Below are 20,514 nucleotides of genomic sequence, written 5' to 3'. Positions count from 1 at the left end.
CACTTTGACGTGCTTTCGAACTGCTAGGTTGGCAGGAGCAGGGACCGAGCAATGGGAGCTCACCCCGTCGTGGGGATTCGAACCGCTGACCTTCTGATCGGCAAGCCCTAGGCTCTGTGGTTTAACCCACGGCGCCACCTGCGTCCCTACTTCAATGCTATACCTTCTTGCTTAAAACATCTTGTTTTGCATTTTTGGTCATTAGCCTCTTTGGACTATGAACTGGAGGAAAGGCAGGGTTTTTTAAACACAAAAACCTAGAAGGGTCATCTAAAGGACTTCTTTATTGACCACCGACCCTGATGAGTTTGCACAATGCCTGCATGGAGTTCAGATTACATTCAGCCTTTATTGAGCATTTGTTTACAGGGCAGTTATACAACAATGGGAAGCTGCTTTTTAATTACAGCTTCTAATTTTGTCTCATATATTTTAATTATTGCTTTTGACTAGTTCATTTTTGTTACTATCTATTTCGAATCGCAACTGGGCCATAACTGACAAGGAGCATCCATCCTGATTTCATCCTGATTTTTTAACAGGGTGTTTAGATTTCACAGAATCATAGAATTCTGTGGGACCCCCAAGGGACATCTAGTCCAAGCCTGCGCAATGCAAGAATCTCAGCTCAAGCATCCAAGACAGGTGGCCACCCATCCTCTGCTTAAAAACCTCCAAGGATGGAGAGTCTACAACCGCTCAAGAGAGTCTGTTCCACTGTCAAACAGCTCTTGTTGTCGGAAAGTTCTTCCTGATATTTAGTTGGAATGTCTTGTGACCTGAAGCCATGGGTTCGAGTCCTATCTTCCGGAACAGGAGAAAACGAGCTTGTTCCGTCTTCCATGGGACAGCCCTTTGGAGATTTGAAAATGTCTTTCCTATCTCCTTTCAGTCCCCTCTTTTCCAGGCTAAACATCCCCAGATCCTCCAGGCTTAGTTTCTTGAGGGTGCTCCCTCCAGAGCATAGCTGTCAACTTACAGATTTGAAAATAAGGGACCAGCAGCCTCGAAAATAAGGGATCAGCAGCCAAAATAAGGGGTTTTAGTCAACCAGCAGCCAAACGAAGCCTCAAGTGGTGGTTCCCACAGCGCAGCAACCCAGCAAAGGGGATGCAGCAAGGAAAGCCACCGTCACCTCTCCGCTTGGAAGTGCTGAGCAAAGGCGAGTCCCCAGGCAACGCGGCCGATTTGATCAGCACAAGGCATGCAAGCTCCACCCCCCAGTCGTTCTTAGACTCCTTATTGGGTGAGCAACGCAGCCAAGCAACACAGCTGGAGCCTCCCTCCTCCCTGGCCGGCAGGGAGGGAGCGAGGGAGAGGAGCTGCTTCCTTTGAAACCCGGGAAATTTAAGGGACATCATCAATAAGGGACAGCAGCGGGACACAGCACTGGGATAAGGGAGTTTCCCGCCAAATAAGGGACGGTTGACAGCTATGCTCCAGAGGTGTGATCAGGAAGCCTTCATAGCAGTTGCATTTTACCCCTCCCTCTTCCACAACGCTCCCTCGTTGCTTCTTTGCAGGATGGCGTGGAGAGCGAGACGTTCCAGATCGAGTGCATGAAGGATGGCTTGTGGAGCAACAAGGTCCCTATCTGCAAAAGTAAGCCCCTCTTTCCATCGTTTCCTAAGCACTGGCGTAAAGGGACGCTCCTCGGATGAGATCAAAACATCCATCAGCATTCTTCGTGTCTGGATTTGGTTGTCTAAACAAAATATGGTTTTAGCCAGTGCCGAAAAGAGCTCAGGGAAGGTGCGTGCCGGGTGTCAATAGGCGGGGAGTTCCAGAGTTCAGGGGCTGCCACACTAAGCGATCAATTTCATACAAATGCAGAGCAGGTTTTACGTATGTGGCACCCGTAACAGATTAAATTGGGCAAGAGGCAGTATGGACTGCGTATTCAGGAGCCTCTTCCCTCCAGCTGATCCTCAGTGAGGTCTCACTCCAGATAATAATAATAATAATAATAATAATAATAATAATAATAATAATAATTTATTATTCATACCCCGCCCATCTGGCTGGGCTTCCCCAGCCACTCTGGGCGGCTTCCAAAAAAATATTAAATTATAGTAATGCATCAAACATTAAAAGCTTCCCTAAATAGGGCTGCCTTCAGGTGTCTTCTAAAAGTCTGGTAGTTGTTGTTCTCTTTGACATCTGGTGGTAGGGCGTTCCACAGGGCGGGTACCACTACCGAGAAGGCCCTCTGCCTGGTTCCCTGTAACTTGGCTTCTCGCAGTGAGGGAACCGCCAGAAGGCCCTAGGCACTGGACGTCAGTGTCCAGGTAGAACGATGGGGGTGGAGACGCTCCTTCAGATATACTGGGCCGAGGCCATTTAGGGCTTTAAAGGTCAGCACCAACACTTTGAACTGTGCTTGGAAACGTACTGGGAGCCAATGTAGGTCTTTCAAGACCGGTGTTATATGGTCTCGGCGGCCGCTCCCAGTCACCAGTCTAGCTGCCGCATTCTGGATTAGTTGTAGTTTCCAAGTCACCTTCAAAGGTAGCCCCACGTAGAGCGCATTGCAGTAGTCCAAGCGGGAGATAACCAGAGCATGCACCACTCTGGCCAGACAGTCTGCACCAGGGAGGGTCTCATCCTGTGTACCAGGTGGAGCTGGTAAACAGCTGCCCTGGACACGGATTTGACCTGTGCCTCCATGGACAGCTGTGAGTCCAAAATGACTCCCAGGCTGCGCACCTGGTCCTTCAGGGGCACAGTTGCCCCATTCAGGACCAGGAAGTCCTCCACACCCACCCGCCCCCTGTCCCCCCCAAAACAGTACTTCTGTCTTGTCAGGATTCAACCTCAATCTGTTAGGCGCCATCCATCCTCCAACCGCCTCCAGACACTCACAACGGACCTTCACCGCCTTCACTGGTTCTGATTTGAAAGAGAGGTAGAGCTGGGTATCATCCGCTTACTGATGAACACCCAGCCCAATGATTAAGGATTCCAGACTAACGAACACACAAGACCCACTCCCCTCCCCCTGGGTACCATTTAGCATGACTGAGTGTGATCAATAACTTAGTGCCTGCCCTCCTCGCTTGGGGAATTGAGGCTGTGCATCCTTTTATGAATGGCTCCTGGTGTTACTGGCTGCCTCCTGCATGCTCTCCCTCTCGCCACCTGACTACTAATTCCTGCTTTCTCTTTCTCCGCTTCCTGCCCTTCCTGGCCCCTCTCTGGACTTTCCTCCCTCCCTTCCTCTTCTGCCTTCGGAACAGTTGCTGGAGCTGAAACAACAGACAACAGGACGGAGATCAAAGAGGAGGTGGAGCGCGTGGCAGACTGACCAAGGTGTCTTGCGCACGGCACCTTTCAGAGAGCAGGTGGTCCAAAGACCTTACATGGGGGCCACTTCTGCCACCACCCCAGTCACCTTTCACGATTTCAGGAGAGGCGCCAGCTCCCCTATTTCTGCATTCATTTTGCCTGGGACCCTCTTCCTGCTCAGACACGCTCTTGACTCTGGGATTGGCGAGAGAGAAGGCATGACATAGGCATCAATGCACGGCGTGAAACAAAAATGCTCTCCGTAATTGGGGGGAGTAACTCCAGCGATGGCTTCCACAGGGGCATGCATGCGCTGCTTGCCTCTGTTCGGTTCTCTGCTTTGGGACACTCCATGCCTGCATCCACACAATGAAAAAAAAATATTTTTCAAGGACTGGCTGAGCTAACTCTGCTTTTCTTGGTGATGGGCTGTCCCCCCCCCCCCCCTTTGCTCAATGTTAACTCATTTCCTGACTTTTACTCCAGCACTGAGATGGAGGGTCCAAGTCTCTCTCTTTTAACATGGTGTTACTTATATCGTTCCTGAATTCAACCGGCTGAAAAGCAAGTCTGGGGTGAGCGGCAGACGCCTTTAGATGCTTCAAATCCAGCAAGCATCAGTAAACGCATGGGGCGATTAGGATCGTAGCGGCAGGCCCCGCCTCCGACTTCCATGCGCTGACCACGTGCACCTTCAGATCAGCTCATGGAAGCCAAAGTGGGTCCTCTATAGGTCCTATTTGTTGAGCGGTCATCTTGATTTGGTTGCACAAAGCTTATGCAGAAGTTAGACTATGGCCCCATCTCCCCTATGCACTTAAAGCACTGTGATGCCACGTTAAACAGTCACGATTTACCCCAGAGAATCCTGGGCAGTGTAATTTGTTAAGGGTGCTGAGAAGTGGTAGGAGGCCTCTTATTCCCCTCCCAGAGCTGCAATTGCTAGAGCGGTTTAAGAATCAATCCATCTTCCAGGGAACTCTGGCACCCTTAAGAAAGTACAGCTACCAGGACTCTATGTATCGATGAAGTGCGCTGCCCACTTTTAAAACTAGTTCCATTTTACTTTTTGCTAATATGCAAAATTATGCTGACTGAACGGCTGGCACCTTTTCTTTCGCATCGTGCTCTGGTGCCTGACAGGCAGAAATCCAGAAGGCGAAGCTTTTCCTAGCATGAAAACGCAGCGTTGGGGAAAGTGGAACCTCTCTGATTTCTGTTTCTTGGGCAACAATTTTATCTGCGTATCTGGTTTGGGGAGGGGGAGTTGTTAAGTTTGGGTGCTTTGGGGGGGATTTTTAAAGCATTTTTTAAAACAAAAAAACCTGCCCTACTTGCCATACATCTGGGTTTTCACAGACACTTTGCCAATTCAGCAAAAATCCGCCCAGACAGCCATAGCAAACAGTGTACACAAAAAGGCGAAAAAAGAGCAGGTCCACTTATTACTCCCCCAGCTTAGAGACCCAAGCAGATGCCTCCCATTCAAAAGATCCAGCTCCTCTAACTCAAAGAGAAGCATGAAGGAAAAGAAGTAAAGTCCCAAGATTGATCTCCACTGTCATGAGGCCAGCATCCAAATAAAAAAAGGAGATTAAATTTCAGAGGGAACGCACCCTCTCGCCACTAATCACACTCCAATTCCAGAAGGTCGAACACATCAGCATACATTGCAAGGTGGCATAGCTACAATTCCTAGACGAGATGCATTGATTAAGGCAAGGTAACTCTGCTCATCTAGACGTTAGGCATATTAGGTTTATTAGCAACTATAGTAATGGAAGAGCCAGTTCACAAGCAAATGTATTTGCTGGCATTGTTTAGACTAGAGGACCCTCAGGGTCCCTTCAAACTCTACAATTCTGTGATTCTATGCTGTTCGGCAGGCACAGCCCATGTGGTGCCCTTTAGGTGTTGCTGAACTACAACTCCCATCATCCTTGGCAGCTGGCCGGGGTGGCTGGGGCTGATGGTCACTGAAGTTCAATAGAATCTGGAGGGCCTCACATTGACTCTCCCTTATGTATGTATTGAGTCACAGGATCGAAAGCAATGCGAATGTTCAGTGATGTATTTAACTTGTTAAGCCAATTGTGTGCAACACTCCAGGCCTGCTGTATTTGCAGGGGTGCACTTTGAATTGTGGATGGGGGATAAACTCAGTTCAGTTCACATTTAAAGGTGAGCGTACCTAATTCACACTTTCTGAAGCAGTGCGAGAGCCGTTGACACAGCCATCCTTCAAAATTCACGCTTTTCCTCATTTTGCAGCGCAGGTCTCCAGCCAAATAATGTAGACATAAATGCATATACCAGGGTAAAGAGGACACAGCAATGCATACATTCGTTAAAAGAACATACAAGAATGCATTGTATTAGAAGAAACTGGTTTTACAAAAAAAAATTGTGTATACGATGCAAAATCACACAGAAAAAATGTGTATATCCCGTGGAATTTGCACTAAAAATGTTGATGGGTTTTCATGAGGATTAGGATTAGGAAATGGGAAGAATCACTTGGAAGATATTGCATTTGTTCCACTTTGTTGGGGGGGGGGGCCTTTGCAGTTCATCTTGGTTTGCATGCATAGCACTCATGCATCTTCCTGTTACTCATTCGTTCATCCCCCACTTTTTTTAAAAAAAACCAATTTTTATTGGTTTTTTCACAGTTTTATACATTTTAACATAACCATTTCAAACATTAAAGTACAAGGTTCCTTTGAACCTTCGGACCTCCTTCCCTCCTTCCATGGGTTCCATGTTTAAGATTAAGTTTGCTGCAACTTTTACCATTATCCATCTATTCAATATCTATAATTATCCTACAAAATTCCACCTTACAAGTGCCATTACATCCCTGCCAGTGATTTTAACTGTTTACAGTGATAAATTACAAATTTGCTCCAGTCTTTAGAAAATACTTGATCTTCCTGGTTTCGGATCTTCCTCGTCAGTTTCGCCATCTCCACATACTCCATCAGTTTCATCTGCCATTTTTCTTTTGTTGATACCTCTCCTTACCTCCATCTCTGGGCTAGGAGCATTCTCCCTGCTGCTGTTGCATACATAAAAAGTCTTTTGTCTTCTCTTGGTAGCTCTTCGCCTGTTATACCTAGTAAAAAGGCTTCTGGTTTTTTAACAAATGCATTTTTAAACATTTTCTGGGAAATGATACATAATGAGCTAAAGTAAATGCACCCCACACTTTTCAAAGCATTTTCCAGCCAGGGGTTGTGGGCCTTTTTAGTGGCCTTTTGCACAAGGTGACAGAGGGTTTTAATCCACTTTCATTTCATGAGCTTGTATGCCCATGAATTTATCCTGCAAAATACTGACAGTCTTGGGGGCAATATGTGTCCCTTGCCCAACAGCACTTGGAGAGGGTCAAATCTCTTCAAAATGCTGGGGGGGGGGGAATGTTTAAAGCCAAAATAGGACAAATTCATCTCGATATCTACTGCAGATTGAGAAAGGTACCACGAGGGTCAAGAGGATGATTAATGAGTCGAATCAAAGAATCCATTAGAGGCAAGAAGGCTTTCTTCGGGGAAATGGAAACATTTGACCAAATTGGGAGAGCAAAAAGGAATACAAACATGGAAAAAAGAAATACAAGCAGACAGTAAAGAGAGTTAAAAGAAAAGAAAAGAAAGTGAGGAACACACTGCTAAAACCTAAAAACTGCACAGGAACAAAATTCTTTAAATGCATCAGTCTTCTTCTTTGGCGATCACTTATAGCCGAGTAAGATTGTCTTCTATAAACACAGTTTTAACAGTTGGGCTGTAAGTGTCTGTGGAGGCCAATTCTGGATCCACACGTCCTTCCACAGTGGGGACGTAGGTTTCCGGGCAGGAGTTGGCCATAGTGCCTTCCTCTTATCGCATTTCTCCCTTTCATCCTGAGTTTGAGCGTTTTCAAAGCCCATGACACCTTTGGTAAAGTCTGTTCTCCAACTGGAGCACTCGCAGGCCAGTGTTTCCCAGTTGTCAGTGTTTATACTACATTTTTTTAGATTTGCCTTGAGACAGTCTTTAAACCTGCCCCCCCCCCCCCCCGGTTGCAACACCACTGGTTGCAGAGCTCAGATGATGCTGGATTTTGGCATCAATGTTGGCCCTTCTGGAAAGATCCAGCAACTGAAAAATGCTTCAGTAACAAGAGATGAGCTAGTGAGGCAGTTGGATGGCAAGGGAATCTAAACTGTGCTGAAGGAGAATAAGGAGTTTGCAGAGAAGCTGAAAGGATTTTTTGCATGTCTTCGCCTACGGCAAAATCCTGTGCCCGAACTAACTTTCACAGGAAAGGAGTCTGAGGAACAGAGTAGGGTTGGCATATGGACATAGCTGGAATACTGCAGTTGGAAGCAGTGTCAGGGCAGAAATCTCTTAGTTTTACCCAAAAAAATCTTCCACTCAGCTGAGAATGCTTGAAGAACTCAAAAGTGAAATTGCTCACCCACTAACAAAAATTACATATGTAACTTGTCCCTGAGATCAGCCTCTGTCCTGGAGCACTGCAAACTGGCCAGTGCAACACTGATGATTTTTTTTTAAGGTTCCAGGGGGATCTCGGATACTATAGGCTAGTTAGGTTAATGTTATTGCTGCCTCCAACTGTGAAGGCAGAACACAGCCGTTGTGGTTGGAAGCCATTGATTGCCCTCTCCTCTCTGAAGTTGTCTAATCCACTTTGAAAGCTATCCTAGTCAGAGACCACCGCTTTCTCCTGTGGTGGGGAGTTCCATAGTTCTAGGTGGTTGGCCACACTGGGAAGAGGATGTGGGACTATGATGGGCAATTGACCCAGAAGCAGATTTGGGGGACTGGTTCTCCCACACTGGGCACTGAGCTAAGTGGGGCACTGCAACGTGTCACAATGATGATGTAGTAAAGGCAAAGGAAAAGGTAAAGGACCCCTGGACGACTATGGGGTTGCGACGCTCATCTCGCTTTCAGGCCGAGGGAGCCGGTGTTTGTCCACAGACAAGCCCTATACGGCCTAGGACCCTCGTACCTATGGGACCGCCTCTCCTGGTATGTCCCACAGAGGAACTTACGGTCTGCAAATAAAAACATCTTGAAGATCCCAGGCCACAGAGAGGTTAGGCTGGCCTCAACTAGAGCCAGGGCCTTTTCGGCCGCGGCTCCAATCTGGTGGAACGCTCTGTCACAAGAGACCAGGGCCCTGCGGGACTTGACATCTTTCCACAGGGCCTGCAAAACAGAGCTGTTCCACCAGGCCTTTGGTCAGGGCACAGCCTGACACCCCTCCTCTGGCAATCTGCACAGAATTTTGCTTATTGGTTGCCATAAATTTGATTTTAATTAATTTTTATAATGAAATGTTTTTAGAATCATTGGATTATTTTGATTGTTGTTAGCCGCCCTGAGCCCAGTTTCGGCTGGGGAGGGCGGGATATAAATAAAAATTATTATTATTATTATTATTATTATTATTATTATTATTCGGGTCATGTGGCCAGCAGGACTAAACCGCTTCTGGTGCAACGGGACACCGTGACGGAAACCAGAGCGCACGGAAATGCCGTTTACGTTCCTGCCACAGCAGTACCTATTTATCTGCTTGCACTGGAGTGCTTTCGAACTGCTAGTTGGCAGGAGCTGGGACCGAGCAACGGGAGCTCACCCCGTCGCGGGGATTCAAACCGCCAACCTTCCAATCGGCAAACCCAAGAGGCTCAGTGGTTTAGACCACAGCGCCACCCACATCCCTTTTTATGATGCACACGCAAAACAGAAGGTGGGAGGCAGAGGGTGAATTTTGGCCTCGCAGAGGATGCCACCAAAATTTGAAAGACCATTGTTTACCCTGGACTAGCCTCATTCCGCAAGGCTCTTCTCCTTCACCAGGTGAAATATACTCGGAGTCGAGTGTGAATTTCATGCTCTTTATTCAGCTCATAGTAGCAATGAATGAAACTTTCTCCAAAACGTCGCTCTATATATACATCATTTACACAATGGGCCCCAAGTGATTGGCTACTTCCGGGCTGCTCCTGCAGGCCAATCAGGTCGCTGATTCACGTCCACCTGGAGCTGGATTGGGTGGCTCCTGTGGACCAATCAGACTGCTGCATTCTGGATCCTATTGTTCTAGGATTCAGCTCAGTACATAACACCACTTCCACTCAAAATGAGTAAAGCATCACATTTGGCAACGTCAATCATGTGTCTCACAGGGGAAGGTTCCCAAATGATGCTCAAGGCAGTTGTGTGATTTCATCCTTCGTATTTTCCACCAGACATCTGGAGGTGGTGGCGGAGGAGAAGGAAGCACAGGCCATCTGCTTGGCCCACTGTGAAAATCTGTCGCCTCCAGGTTGGCAAAGCAAATCTGTCCCTGGGAGAATACTCTGGGGACAACTCTGAGAAGAAAACACTGCCTCCCCAGCCCCAGCCCCAGCCTTCACCACGGCACATAGCAGCCCATCTGTTTCCCTTGGCTGAGTGATGAGAGCAGCCCTTTGCGTCGAGGAATGCAGAGACACTGGGATTACTCAATGACAAGATCTCTGCTCAAGAAAAGGGGTGGAATCAGCTGTCTCATAAGCACGCAGGACGTAAGTGGGGGAATTTTTGGTCCCTTTGCTTGTTTCCATGGCCACCTACTGCTGCCGTTTTACGCTCAATTTCTTTCCTTAAAAAAATAATAATATTGAAGTAAATGAAACGAATGGATACGGTGAAAATAATAGAGGTACAAAAAAGCAGTGCAGCATATTGAGAATAGACGTCACATTTTGCTGTTAGAGTACAAGATGTTATGATAGCCATCTTCAAATATCTGAAGGGCTGTCCCATGGAAGCAAGCTTCTTTTCTCCTGCTCTGGAAGGTAGGACTCGAACCCATGGCTTCAAGTTGCAGGAAAGGAGATTACGATATGATACAATAATCTTTATTGTCATTGTCCCATACAGAACAACGAAATTGAAAAATCTACATCAGACATTCAAAAACCAACAATCCCAGCTATCCCCACCTGGTTAGCCCCCTAAAAACTCTGATACCCCATTTTTAAATACAATACACTCCCACAAAGACTACCTTACACTGCATTTAAAACCAAAATCGCATTTGGATAGCAACTGTTTCTCAGGCGGCTAGTCCTAGTCTTTATAACCCTGTACCTTCTTCCAGAGGGACGCGGGTGGCGCTGTGGGTTAAACCACAGAGCCTAGGACTTGCCAATCAGAAGGTCAGCAGTTCGAATCCCCATGAAGGGGTGAGCTCCCGTTGTTCGGTCCCTTCTCCTGCCAACCTAGCAGTTCGAAAGCACGTCAAAGTGCAAGTAGATAAATAGGTACCGCTCCAGCGGGAAGGTAAACAGCGTTTCCGTGTGCTGCTCTGGTTCGCCAGAAGCGGCTTAGTCCTGCTGGCCACATGACCCGGAAGCTGTACGCCGGCTCCCTCGGCCAATAAAGCAAGATGAGCGCCGCAACCCCAGAGTCGGCCACGACTGGACCTAATGGTCAGGGGTCCCTTTACCTTTTACCTTACCTTCTTCCAGAAGGCATAAACTGAAAGAGATCATTTCCGGGGTGCGCACTATCCTGCACTATCTCTGCCGCTTTCTTATGACACCTGGAAGCATAGATTTGATGAAAGGTGGGAAGAGTGCACCCAATTATTCTCTCCGCAGTCTTTACATTATGACTGAACATTAGGAATAGCTTTCTGGTGTAAAAGCTGTTGGAAAGTGGAACAGACTCCCTTGGGAGGTGGACAGTTCTCCTTCCTTAGAGACTTTTAAGCAGAGGTTGGATGGCCACCTTTCAGAAGATTCTTTACCTGTGATTCCTGCTTTGCAAGGGGTTGGACTAGATGGCCTTTGGGTCCCTTCCAGCCCTACAATTCTATTATTCTATAAATAGGAAAGCCAAATTTCACATTGTACCATGGAGAGGGAGTCCTGGGTGTCTGCATGTGTTGTATATAAGATAAAATCCTACCAAACAGCATAGATCTACTCTCCCCATGTGTTAGAATCATAGAATCATAGAGTTGGAAGAGACCACAAGGCCCATCGAGTCCAACCCCCTGCCAAGCAGGAAACACCATCAGAGCACTCCTGACATATGGTTGTCAAGCCTCTGCTTAAAGACCTCCAAAGAAGGAGACTCCACCACACTCCTTGGCAGCAAATTCCACTGTCGAACAGCTCTTACTGTCAGGAAGTTCTTCCTAATGTTTAGGTGGAATCTTCTTTCTTGTAGTTTGGAACCATTACTCCATGTCTGCTTCTCTGGAGCAGCAGTTGGGAGATGTGGCTTTATCTGCACTTAGGTGGATTAATTTCTTCCCTAATGATGGGATGGTTCAAATTTATCTTTCTTTGCTGAAGTTTGGGGGAGTTGTTTATGAGCCCATTCCAGGAAGTTCTCTAGGTCTCTCCAGCGAGGAGGTCAGGGAAGAAGTAGCTGTGGGATCTCAGAGCAGGTGATCTTCATAAAAGGGGAGGGGGAGGGAAGAGAAGGGAAGGGAAATAAAAGATCAGGCTGAATTCAGATTAAAGGCCAGGCGGGATAGCTCTGTCTTAGAGGCCCGATGGAAGGAGGTTAAATCCTGCAGGGCGCTAGTCTCATGGGACAGAGCAGTCCACCAGGTCGGAGCCATCACTGAGAAGGCCCTGGCCCTGGTGGAGGATAATCTGACTCCCTTAGGGCCTGGGACCTCTAAACTATGGTTATTGATGGACCTTAAGGTCCTCTGTGGGGCAGACCAGGTCCCATAAATACAAGGTCCCTAAGCCACAAAGGGCTTTAAACACACCCTGAAACCAGAATTCTGTGTGAGCCAATGAAAAACTGAACTGTAGAGTTGGAGGGGACCCCCAAGGACCATCTAGTCCCCCCTCCCCGTGGACCAAGGGCATAGTTTAGTGGGAGAGTATCCACTTTGCATACAGAAGGTCCCTGAACGTTGCATCTCTGGTCAGGCTGGGAAGGAGCCCAGTCTGAAACCCTGGAGAGTTGCTGCAAGCCAGAGTAGATGATGATGATGATAATGATGATGATGATGATGATAATAATAATAATAATAATAATAATAATAATAATAAATTTTATTTATATCCCGCCCTCCCCAGCCGAAGCCGGGCTCAGGGCAGCTAACAATAATCAAATAATCAAACAATCAAATAATCACACATTCTAAAAATATTTCATTATAAAAATTAAAATCAAATTAATGGCAACCGATTAAGCAAGATTCTGTGCAGGTTGCCAGAGGGAGTCAGGCTGCGCCCTGACCAAAGGCCTGGTGGAACAACTCTGTCTTGCAGGCCCTGCAGAAAGATGTCAGGTCCCGCAGGGCCCTAGTCTCTTGTGACAGAGCGTTCCACCAGATTGGAGCCGCAGCCGAGAAGGCCCTGGCTCTAGTTGAGGCCAGCCTAACCTCTCTGAGGCCTGGGACCTTGAGGATGTTATTATTTGCAGACCATAGGTTTCTCTGTGGGGCATACCAGGAGAGGCGGTCCCGAAGGTACGAGGGTCCTAGGCCGTATAGGGCTTTAAAGGTTAAAACCAGCACCTTAAACCTGATCCTGTACTCCACCGGGAGCCAGTGCAGCTGGTATAGTACTGGATGAATGTGATCTCGCAGCGAAGACCCCATAAGGAGTCTCGCCGCGGCATTCTGCACCCGCTGGAGTTTCTGGGTCAGTCTCATGATGATACTGCCCTAGGTGGGCCAATATTATGACACAGCTTCCTATGTGCATATGGTCCAGCATTCCTCCCCCCTATCAGCTAGCAGGCATTAGCTGCTCAGCCAGAAATGGGTTAAAGCTCTGGTTTTCCCAGTAGTGATGTGTGGAAGTGAGAGCTGGACCATAAAGAAAGCTCATCGCTGAAGAATGGATGCTTTTGAATTCTGGTGCTGGAGGAGACTCTTGAGAGTCCCATGGACTGCAAGAAGATCAAACCTCTCCATTCTGAAGGAAATCAGCCCTGAGTGCTCACGGGAAGGACAGATCGTGAAGCTGAGGCTCCAATACATTGGCCACCTCATAAGAAGAGAAGACTACCTGGAAAAGACCCTGATGTTGGGAAAGGTTGAGGGCACAAGGAGAAGGGGACGACAGAGGACGAGATGGTTGGACAGTGTTCTTGAAGCTACCAGCATGAGTTTGACCAAACTGTGGGAGGCAGTGGAAGACAGGAGTGCCTGGAGTGCTCTGGTCCAGGGGGTCACGAAGAGGCGGACACGACTAAACAACAACAGAAATGGGTCCATCAGTGGATCAACTCACCTGTTTTCTCCATCCCTTACGCAGAAATTCCCCCTTGCAATGTCTCCTCCAATGCCTGATTTAAATATGCAACTCCAACTGACTAAAAATAGGCCAAGCTTCTTACTGTGGGCGTTCGTTTCCCATTAATTAACATAATTCTTTGCATCTCACCTCTTCCCTTGCAAATTTCTTCTCTCGCAAGTTTACTGAGTTCCTTGCACCTTCCTTCTCCACACACACCCCCCTTCCCAAGTGATTAAAAGCCTTCTTTTCAAAGTTTTCAGCTTCAGGGAAACCTTTTTGCTGCATAGAGTTCTCTCTTCCTCGCTGACCTGAATTCTGGAGGGTAGGACACCACTGAGAGGAAATTGGACGCTTTCGGGACGGCAGATGCTGAATTCAAATGGTACAGGGGCCAGGCCTTCTTTCCTTCCAGCTGCTCTGCCCCCTGGGGCTAATGCCAGGTGTTAAGTTATGGGTGAACATATCAGACAACACAGCGAGTCCTCAAACAGCTCTTGTTTATTCACAAGCCAGAACAGAACTGAACTGAACTGAAGGGTTCAGCCAGCCTGCTTGTATAGAGCTCCACTAGAACGCAACAGTAACCACTTTCTGTAACTATCCAATCACTGAACGTCACTTTCAATCCCTTATTTGCATATGTGGACCTGAGTGAAAACTATCTACAGTATCCCCCTGCTGGCCCAGGGTGAGAACTTCAGTACATAACACCAGGTATGGCCCAGCCTTTGGCACCACGACCCCAGAGGGACCCAATGTCAGGTACTGGCAGGGCTCTGGTGCTGAGGCAAGTGGGCTGGAGACTGAGCCAGGAGAGGGGGGAGAGTGATTTATGATGATACCCAGCTCTACCTCTCTTTGAAATCGGAACCAGTGAAGGCGGTGAAGGTCCTGTGTGAGTGTCTGGAGGCAGTTGGAGGATGAATGGCGGCTGACAGATTGAGGTTGAATCCTGACAAGACAGAAGTACTGTTCTTGGGGGACAGGAGGCGGGTGGGTGTGGACTCCTCCCTGGTCCTGAATGGGGTAACTGTGCCCCTGATGGACCAGGTGCGCAGCCTGGGAGTCATTTTGGACTCACAGCTGTCCATGGAGGTGCAGGTCCATTCTGTGTCCAGGGCAGCTGCCTACCAGCTCCATCTGGTACGCAGGCTGAGACCCTACCTGCCCACAGACTGTCTCGCCAGAGTGGTGCATTCTCCGGTTATCTCCCGCTTGGACTACTGCAATGAGCTCTACATGGGGCTCCCTTTGAAGGTGACCAGGAAACTACAACTAATCCAGAATGTGCAGCCACCGAGACCATATAACGCTGGTCTTGAAAGACCTACACTGGCTCCCAGTACGTTTCCGAGCACAATTCAAAGTGTTGGTGCTGACCTTTCAAGCCCAAAATGGCCTTGGCCCACTATACCTGAAGGAGCGTCTCCACCTCCATTGTTCTGCCCGGACACTGAGGTCCAGCGCCGAGGGACTTCTGGTGGTTCCCTTGCTACGAGAAGCCAAGTTACAGGGAACCAGGCAGAGGGCCTTCTCAGTAGTGGCACCCGCCCTGTGGAACGCCCTCCCACCAGATGTCAAAGAGAAAAACAACTACCAGACTTTTAGAAGACACCTGAAGGCAGCCCTTTTTAGGGAAGCTTTTAATGTTTAATAGGTTATTGTATTTGAGTATTCTGTTGGAAGCCGCCCAGAGTGGCTGGAGAAACCCAGCTAGATGGGCGGGGGTTTATTTAGTCATTTATTTATTTATTTATTTATTTATTTATTTATTTATTTATTTATGGCGTTCAGTGCCAGCCAGGAGCCAGGGCAAGGAGGAGTGGAAGGGGCAGAGCTGTCAATGACAGATAGGAAGGGGGGGCACAGGACCTGTCAGAGGTGGAGGAAGAGACTGATCAGGCAAGGGAGGGCAAATCCCTGCCATCTCCTGCTGGGCCGCTGTATCCTGAAAAAGGAAAACCAACTCTTATCACCTCCAATGTCCCTGAAGGAAGTTGGTGTCTTGCCAAATGCAAGGCCGTTCTTATCTTTGGAATTTAGAAGCAATACAAAACGCAAGTGAGAAAAAGATTTTATTCCTAACTAGCAAGCAATATATAAGGGAAGGTAAATGGTAAAGTGGCACTGTCGGTTAAACCACAGAGCCTAGGACTTGCCGATCAGAAGGTCGGTGGTTCGAATCCCCGCAACGGGGTGAGCTCCTGGTGCTCGGTCCGTGCTCCTGCCAACCTAGCAGTTCGAAAGCACGTCCAAGTGCAAGTAGATAAATAGGTACCGCTCCGGCAGGAAGGTAAACGGCATTTCCGTCCGCTGCTCTGGTTCGCCAGAAGCGGCTTAGTCATGCTGGCCACATGACCCGGAAGCTGTACACCGGCTCCCTCGGCCAATAAAGCGAGATGAGCACCACAACCCCAGAGTCAGCCACGACTGGACCTAATGGTCAGGGGTCCCTTTAACTTTACCTTTACCTAAAAGGTAAAGGGCCGCTGTATGGTTAAGTCCAGTCAAAGGCGACTATGGGGTTGCAGCGCTCATCTCACTTTCAGGCCGAGGGAGCCGGTGTTTGTCCACAGACAGCTTTCCAGGTCATGTGGCCAACAGGACTAAACCGCTTCTGGTGCAATGGAACACCGTGACGGAAACCAGAGCGCATGGAAATGCCGTTTACCTTCCTGCCACAGCAGTACCTATTTATCCGCTTGCACTGGTGTGCTTTTGAACTGCTAGGTTGGCAGGAGCTGTGACAGAGCAACAGGGGCTCACACCGTTGTGGGGATTCAAACTGCCAACCTTCCAATCAGCAAGCCCAAGAGGTTCAGTGGTTTAGACCACAGCACCACCTGCGTCCCCAGCAAGCAATATATATATACATACCAGGACATGCACTTGGAAGTCCCAAAGAAGTGGCGAAGTGACTCTCCGTGGTAGCTTAGATTGGACAGCCCTGCAACTGAGCAGTCTGTGCATGAGCTTCTAAATCACCCTCTCCAAACCATTTGATTTTATAGATAGCCACCTCCTTTCAATGTCCCCCAATAACAATTTCTAACATTAATTAGGACATCAGAGATTAGGACATCAGAGCAGGTCACCAGGGAAAGGGAAGGAACAGAGGCAGGAAGGGTAACCATGTTTGAATCGCTGCCTCCTCGATATACTATTGGTCTTCCGGTTGGGTTTCCCCCTGTGTTCCTAGACATGGATTCTGGATCCTGCAAACAAGGTGGGGAAACGTTGCACAACCAATTTAGAACAAATTATTTTCTTCTGCAAAAAAGAAAAAAGAAAAAGCACAGCGACACTCAAACAGAGACAGCAGATACTCTTGCGTAACTGGAATCAAGGATGCAAGTTAAACCAATTAAATTAAACCTCTCGGTGTTAAATAAGAACAAATTGCGCAACCCTCGTTTGCTTCATTCTTTCAAAGCACAGCACCGGCCTCTCTGGGGAGTGGGGCCTGGGGAAGTTCAAACTTTCTTCTACGCAAACGGACTTTGCTCTACACGAAGGCTCAGAGGCAGTCATAAAACTATCACTCAAGAATGCAGTATGCAAAGTGCAATCATCTGTGCAAAGTGCAATCATTCCAGACTGCAAAAAGTCAGCCCATCGTATCCAGTAAGCTGCAAGGAACTTCCAATCTTATAACTGGCACCCTCCCCGCAGTGGCGGAGGAACCCTCTCCGGCACCCGGGGCAGGACACTGAGGGATGGGGCAGCCCGTACAGAGTGCGCATGTGTGGCATACCGTACGGAGTGCACACACAGTCACCATACGGGCTGCCGCACATGCGCACTCCATACAGGATGCCACACATGTTAAGTTGTGGGTGAACATATCAGACGACACAGCGATTGTTTATTCACAGGCCAGAACAGAACTGAACTGAAGGGTTCAGTCAGCCTGCTTATATAGAGCTCCAGTACAACGCAACTGTAACAATTTTCTAAAACTATCCAATCACTGAACGTCCCTTATTTGCATAACTATCTACAGTATCCCCCTGCTGGCCCAGGGTGAGAACTTCAGTACATAACAACACATGTGCACTCTGTACGGGCTGCCGCTTGTGCACGGCGGCCATACAGGCTGCGCATGTGCGGCATCCCGTACGGACTGCACATTCTCGGCAGCCCATACGGATGGCGCGCAAGCGGCGCCCATAAGGACTGCACACGCCCTAGGCTGCTCTACAGCTGGGGGGAGGCAGGGGCCATCTTGTGGCACCCGAGGCTGACCACCCCCTCCGCCCCCCACTTTGTACGCCCCTGCCTCCCTGTCCCAGTGCAAGCCTGAGGACCGCATTGCATCCTGGGGTGGGTTTTCTTATGTCACAGCTCCCACCCTTAAGCATCAGACCATAAGAAGAAGAGCCCTGGGACTGGATCAGGCCCATGTCAATAAGGTGGGAAGCCTACAAGCAGGCCTTCAGCGCAGTCGCCTTTTCCCATCCATGCTTCCCAAGAGACCAAGAGAAGGAGCGGCTCTGAAGATCCCAAAAGCTGGGCAGGTTCTTGTAAGGGATACAGTCTTTCAGATAGCCTGGACCTATTCCATGTAGGGTTTTGTAGGTTGTGACTAGCATTTTGAATTGTGCCCAGAAACAGGCAGAGGTGGAGCTACCTGCTCTGGCACCCAGAGCGGCTCGGGGGCGGGGCTAGCCAGCCCACAGGGGTGGAGTTAGCCAGCCGCAACAGCAAGCCTTCCTAGCCTAGCGAGCATCAGGGGGGAGCCACCCGCACAGCGAGTGTCCCTAGCAAGCGTCCAGGGGTGCTGCCCGCATGGTGGGGGGGTGCAGCAATGTCACCCCCCTCAGGGATGACACCCGGAGCAGGCCGCACCCCCCTTCCTCCACCAGTGAAAACAGATGGGCACAGCCAACAGAGCCTTGCTATCGTAGCAAGCAAATTGTCTGCTCTCTATAACCAGCCCCTGTCTGCAGTCTGGCTAGTAGCTGCAATTTCCCTCCTTGACCAGCTGGCATTACGGAGGTGGACACTGGACTTTTTTGAAGGGGGCAGTGAGGCTTAGCAAAACAGGGGATCGCTGGAGAGCCACAAGACTTCAAATTAATTCTCAGAGGCTTTTTTTCCAAACCCTCCCCTCTGCTCGGCTTTCCAGTTGCAGACTGCAAGGCGCCACGAGAGCTGGACCACGGCTTCGTCACCTTCTCCACCCGACACAACCTGACCACGTACCAGTCGGCGATCCAGTATTCCTGCCAGCATCCATACTACGAGATGGTCCCCAACGTCACAGGTGAGAGCGGCTGCCCTGCGGTGGGGGGGGGGTGTCCGGTTTGCATGCTGGGTGGGCAGCAGCGACTGGACAAGGGATAAGCAGCATTCACAGAAGACCACAAAGAGCTAGTAAGATGGTCTAGAAATGTAGCTGGCCCAGGAGCCTGTGCTCAAGAGTTGCCTTCTAAAGGCCACTAGGAAGCCCGCAAGCAGAGTACAATGGCTATTTGTCCGCAATAGGTTATCCAATATTTGCAGGTAGAGTGCCACTGTACATGGAGGGTCCACTAGCTGTTGTGGCTCATAGCCATTGGCAAACAGAGGGTGGGGATTTAAGAGCATGTTAAGTTTGTTGTTGTTTAGTTGTTTAGTTGTTTAGTCGAGTCCGCCTCTTTGTGACCCCCTGGACCAGAGCACGCCAGGCACTCCTGTCTTCCACTGCCTCCCGCAGTTTGGTAAAACTCATGCTGGTAGCTTCGAGAACACTGTCCCACCATTTCGTCCTCCGTTGTCCCCTTCTCCTTGTGCCCTCCATCTTTCCCAACATCAGGGTCTTTTCCAGGGAGTCTTTTCTTCTCATGAGCTGGCCAAAGTACTGGAGCCTCAGCTTCAGGATCTGTCCTTCCAGTGAGCACTCAGGGCTGATTTCCTTCAGAATGGATAGGTTTGATCTTCTTGCAGTCCATGGGACTCTCAAGAGTCTCCTCCAGCACCAGAATTCAAAAGCATCAATTCTTCGGCGATCAGCCTTCTTTATGGTCCAGCTCTCACTACCATACACCACTACTGGGAAAACCATAGCTTTCACTATACGGACCTTTGTCGGCAAGGTGATGCCGACATGTTAAGTAGATATGTTCACAGTTCTGAGAGGAGCTCTAGGAGGGGGAATCCAGCAGCATTTTGGTGTAGTAGTTCACTTTGAACTGGCTTCTGTGGGCATGTACTGGTCAATGCCAGTGTTGTCACTGACACTCAAATCCCCAGTGCAGTTTTTCAATTGTCTTCAAAATGGTTCCGGTTCCACTGAGCAGCAAGCTAATCTCACATTCGATTTGCTTATATGTATGTCGCTGCCAGGCGGAATTCAAGCCCTGGCTCAGAAGCCACTGTAACCACCATTGAGAATTCTCCTCCTGTCTTCGGTTTTTGTGTGAGGAAAGGCAGGAGATGCATTGCATTCTTAGGAAATCACCTTCCTTCCCCTTCAGGGCCATTCCAGCCTCCCCTTCTGACAGCAGCGCTGCAAAAGTATTGATTTTGTCTCCGTGCCTCTGCCTAGCAATATCCTGTGTCAGGCCTGTTGCCTGGGGCTGCTTCCTTGCACTCCTAAAACATCTCTTGTTGTCACAGAAGATAAGCCTACCGATGGTTACTAGTGGGGATGGCTGCACGCAAAGCCTTCTTTTTCAAACAGAGGTTCACCCCAGTTTCCAGCCCATCTCTATTCCTTCCCTCCCTCAGCAGTTTTCTCCATCGCTGGCTATAGATCTCAACCACATTTGGAATATTTTGTAGCGTTCTGGTCGCTTCACCTCACAAAGGAGTTTATAGGGTTGGGAGAAGGTTCGGAAGGGAACAACCAAAACAATCAAGAGAATAGAATTTTAGAATCTTGGATTGAAATACTTTATTGTCACTTGTACAATTTGTATACAGTGAGATTACACGAGCACCCGCCACTCAGCAATCTTAATTCC

At 48.7% G+C, this 20,514-nt stretch overlaps 1 protein-coding gene across 4 annotated transcripts in view; it reads left to right on the top strand.

Annotated features, from left to right (window-relative positions):
* Positions 1–20,514, top strand: part of MASP1 (MBL associated serine protease 1) — a 115,236-nt gene that overhangs the window by 58,199 nt on the left and 36,523 nt on the right. For 3 of the 4 annotated variants that reach the window (XM_079977891.1, XM_079977888.1, XM_079977889.1), the window contains exons 8-9: positions 1,524–1,602; positions 18,696–18,833. In XM_079977891.1, coding sequence (XP_079834017.1) covers positions 1,524–1,602; positions 18,696–18,833 — 217 coding nt within the window. Of the gene's footprint in view, positions 1–1,523; positions 1,603–3,236; positions 6,505–18,695; positions 18,834–20,514 lie in introns of those variants that run through there. The other variant, XM_079977890.1, reaches the window with a different exon arrangement.

This window comes from Podarcis cretensis, assembly GCF_951804945.1.
Source record: "Podarcis cretensis genome assembly, chromosome: 5".
NCBI lineage: Eukaryota > Metazoa > Chordata > Lepidosauria > Squamata > Lacertidae > Podarcis > Podarcis cretensis.
Note: the sequence above shows the minus strand (reverse complement) of the source record. Positions and strands in the feature narration are given on the sequence as shown.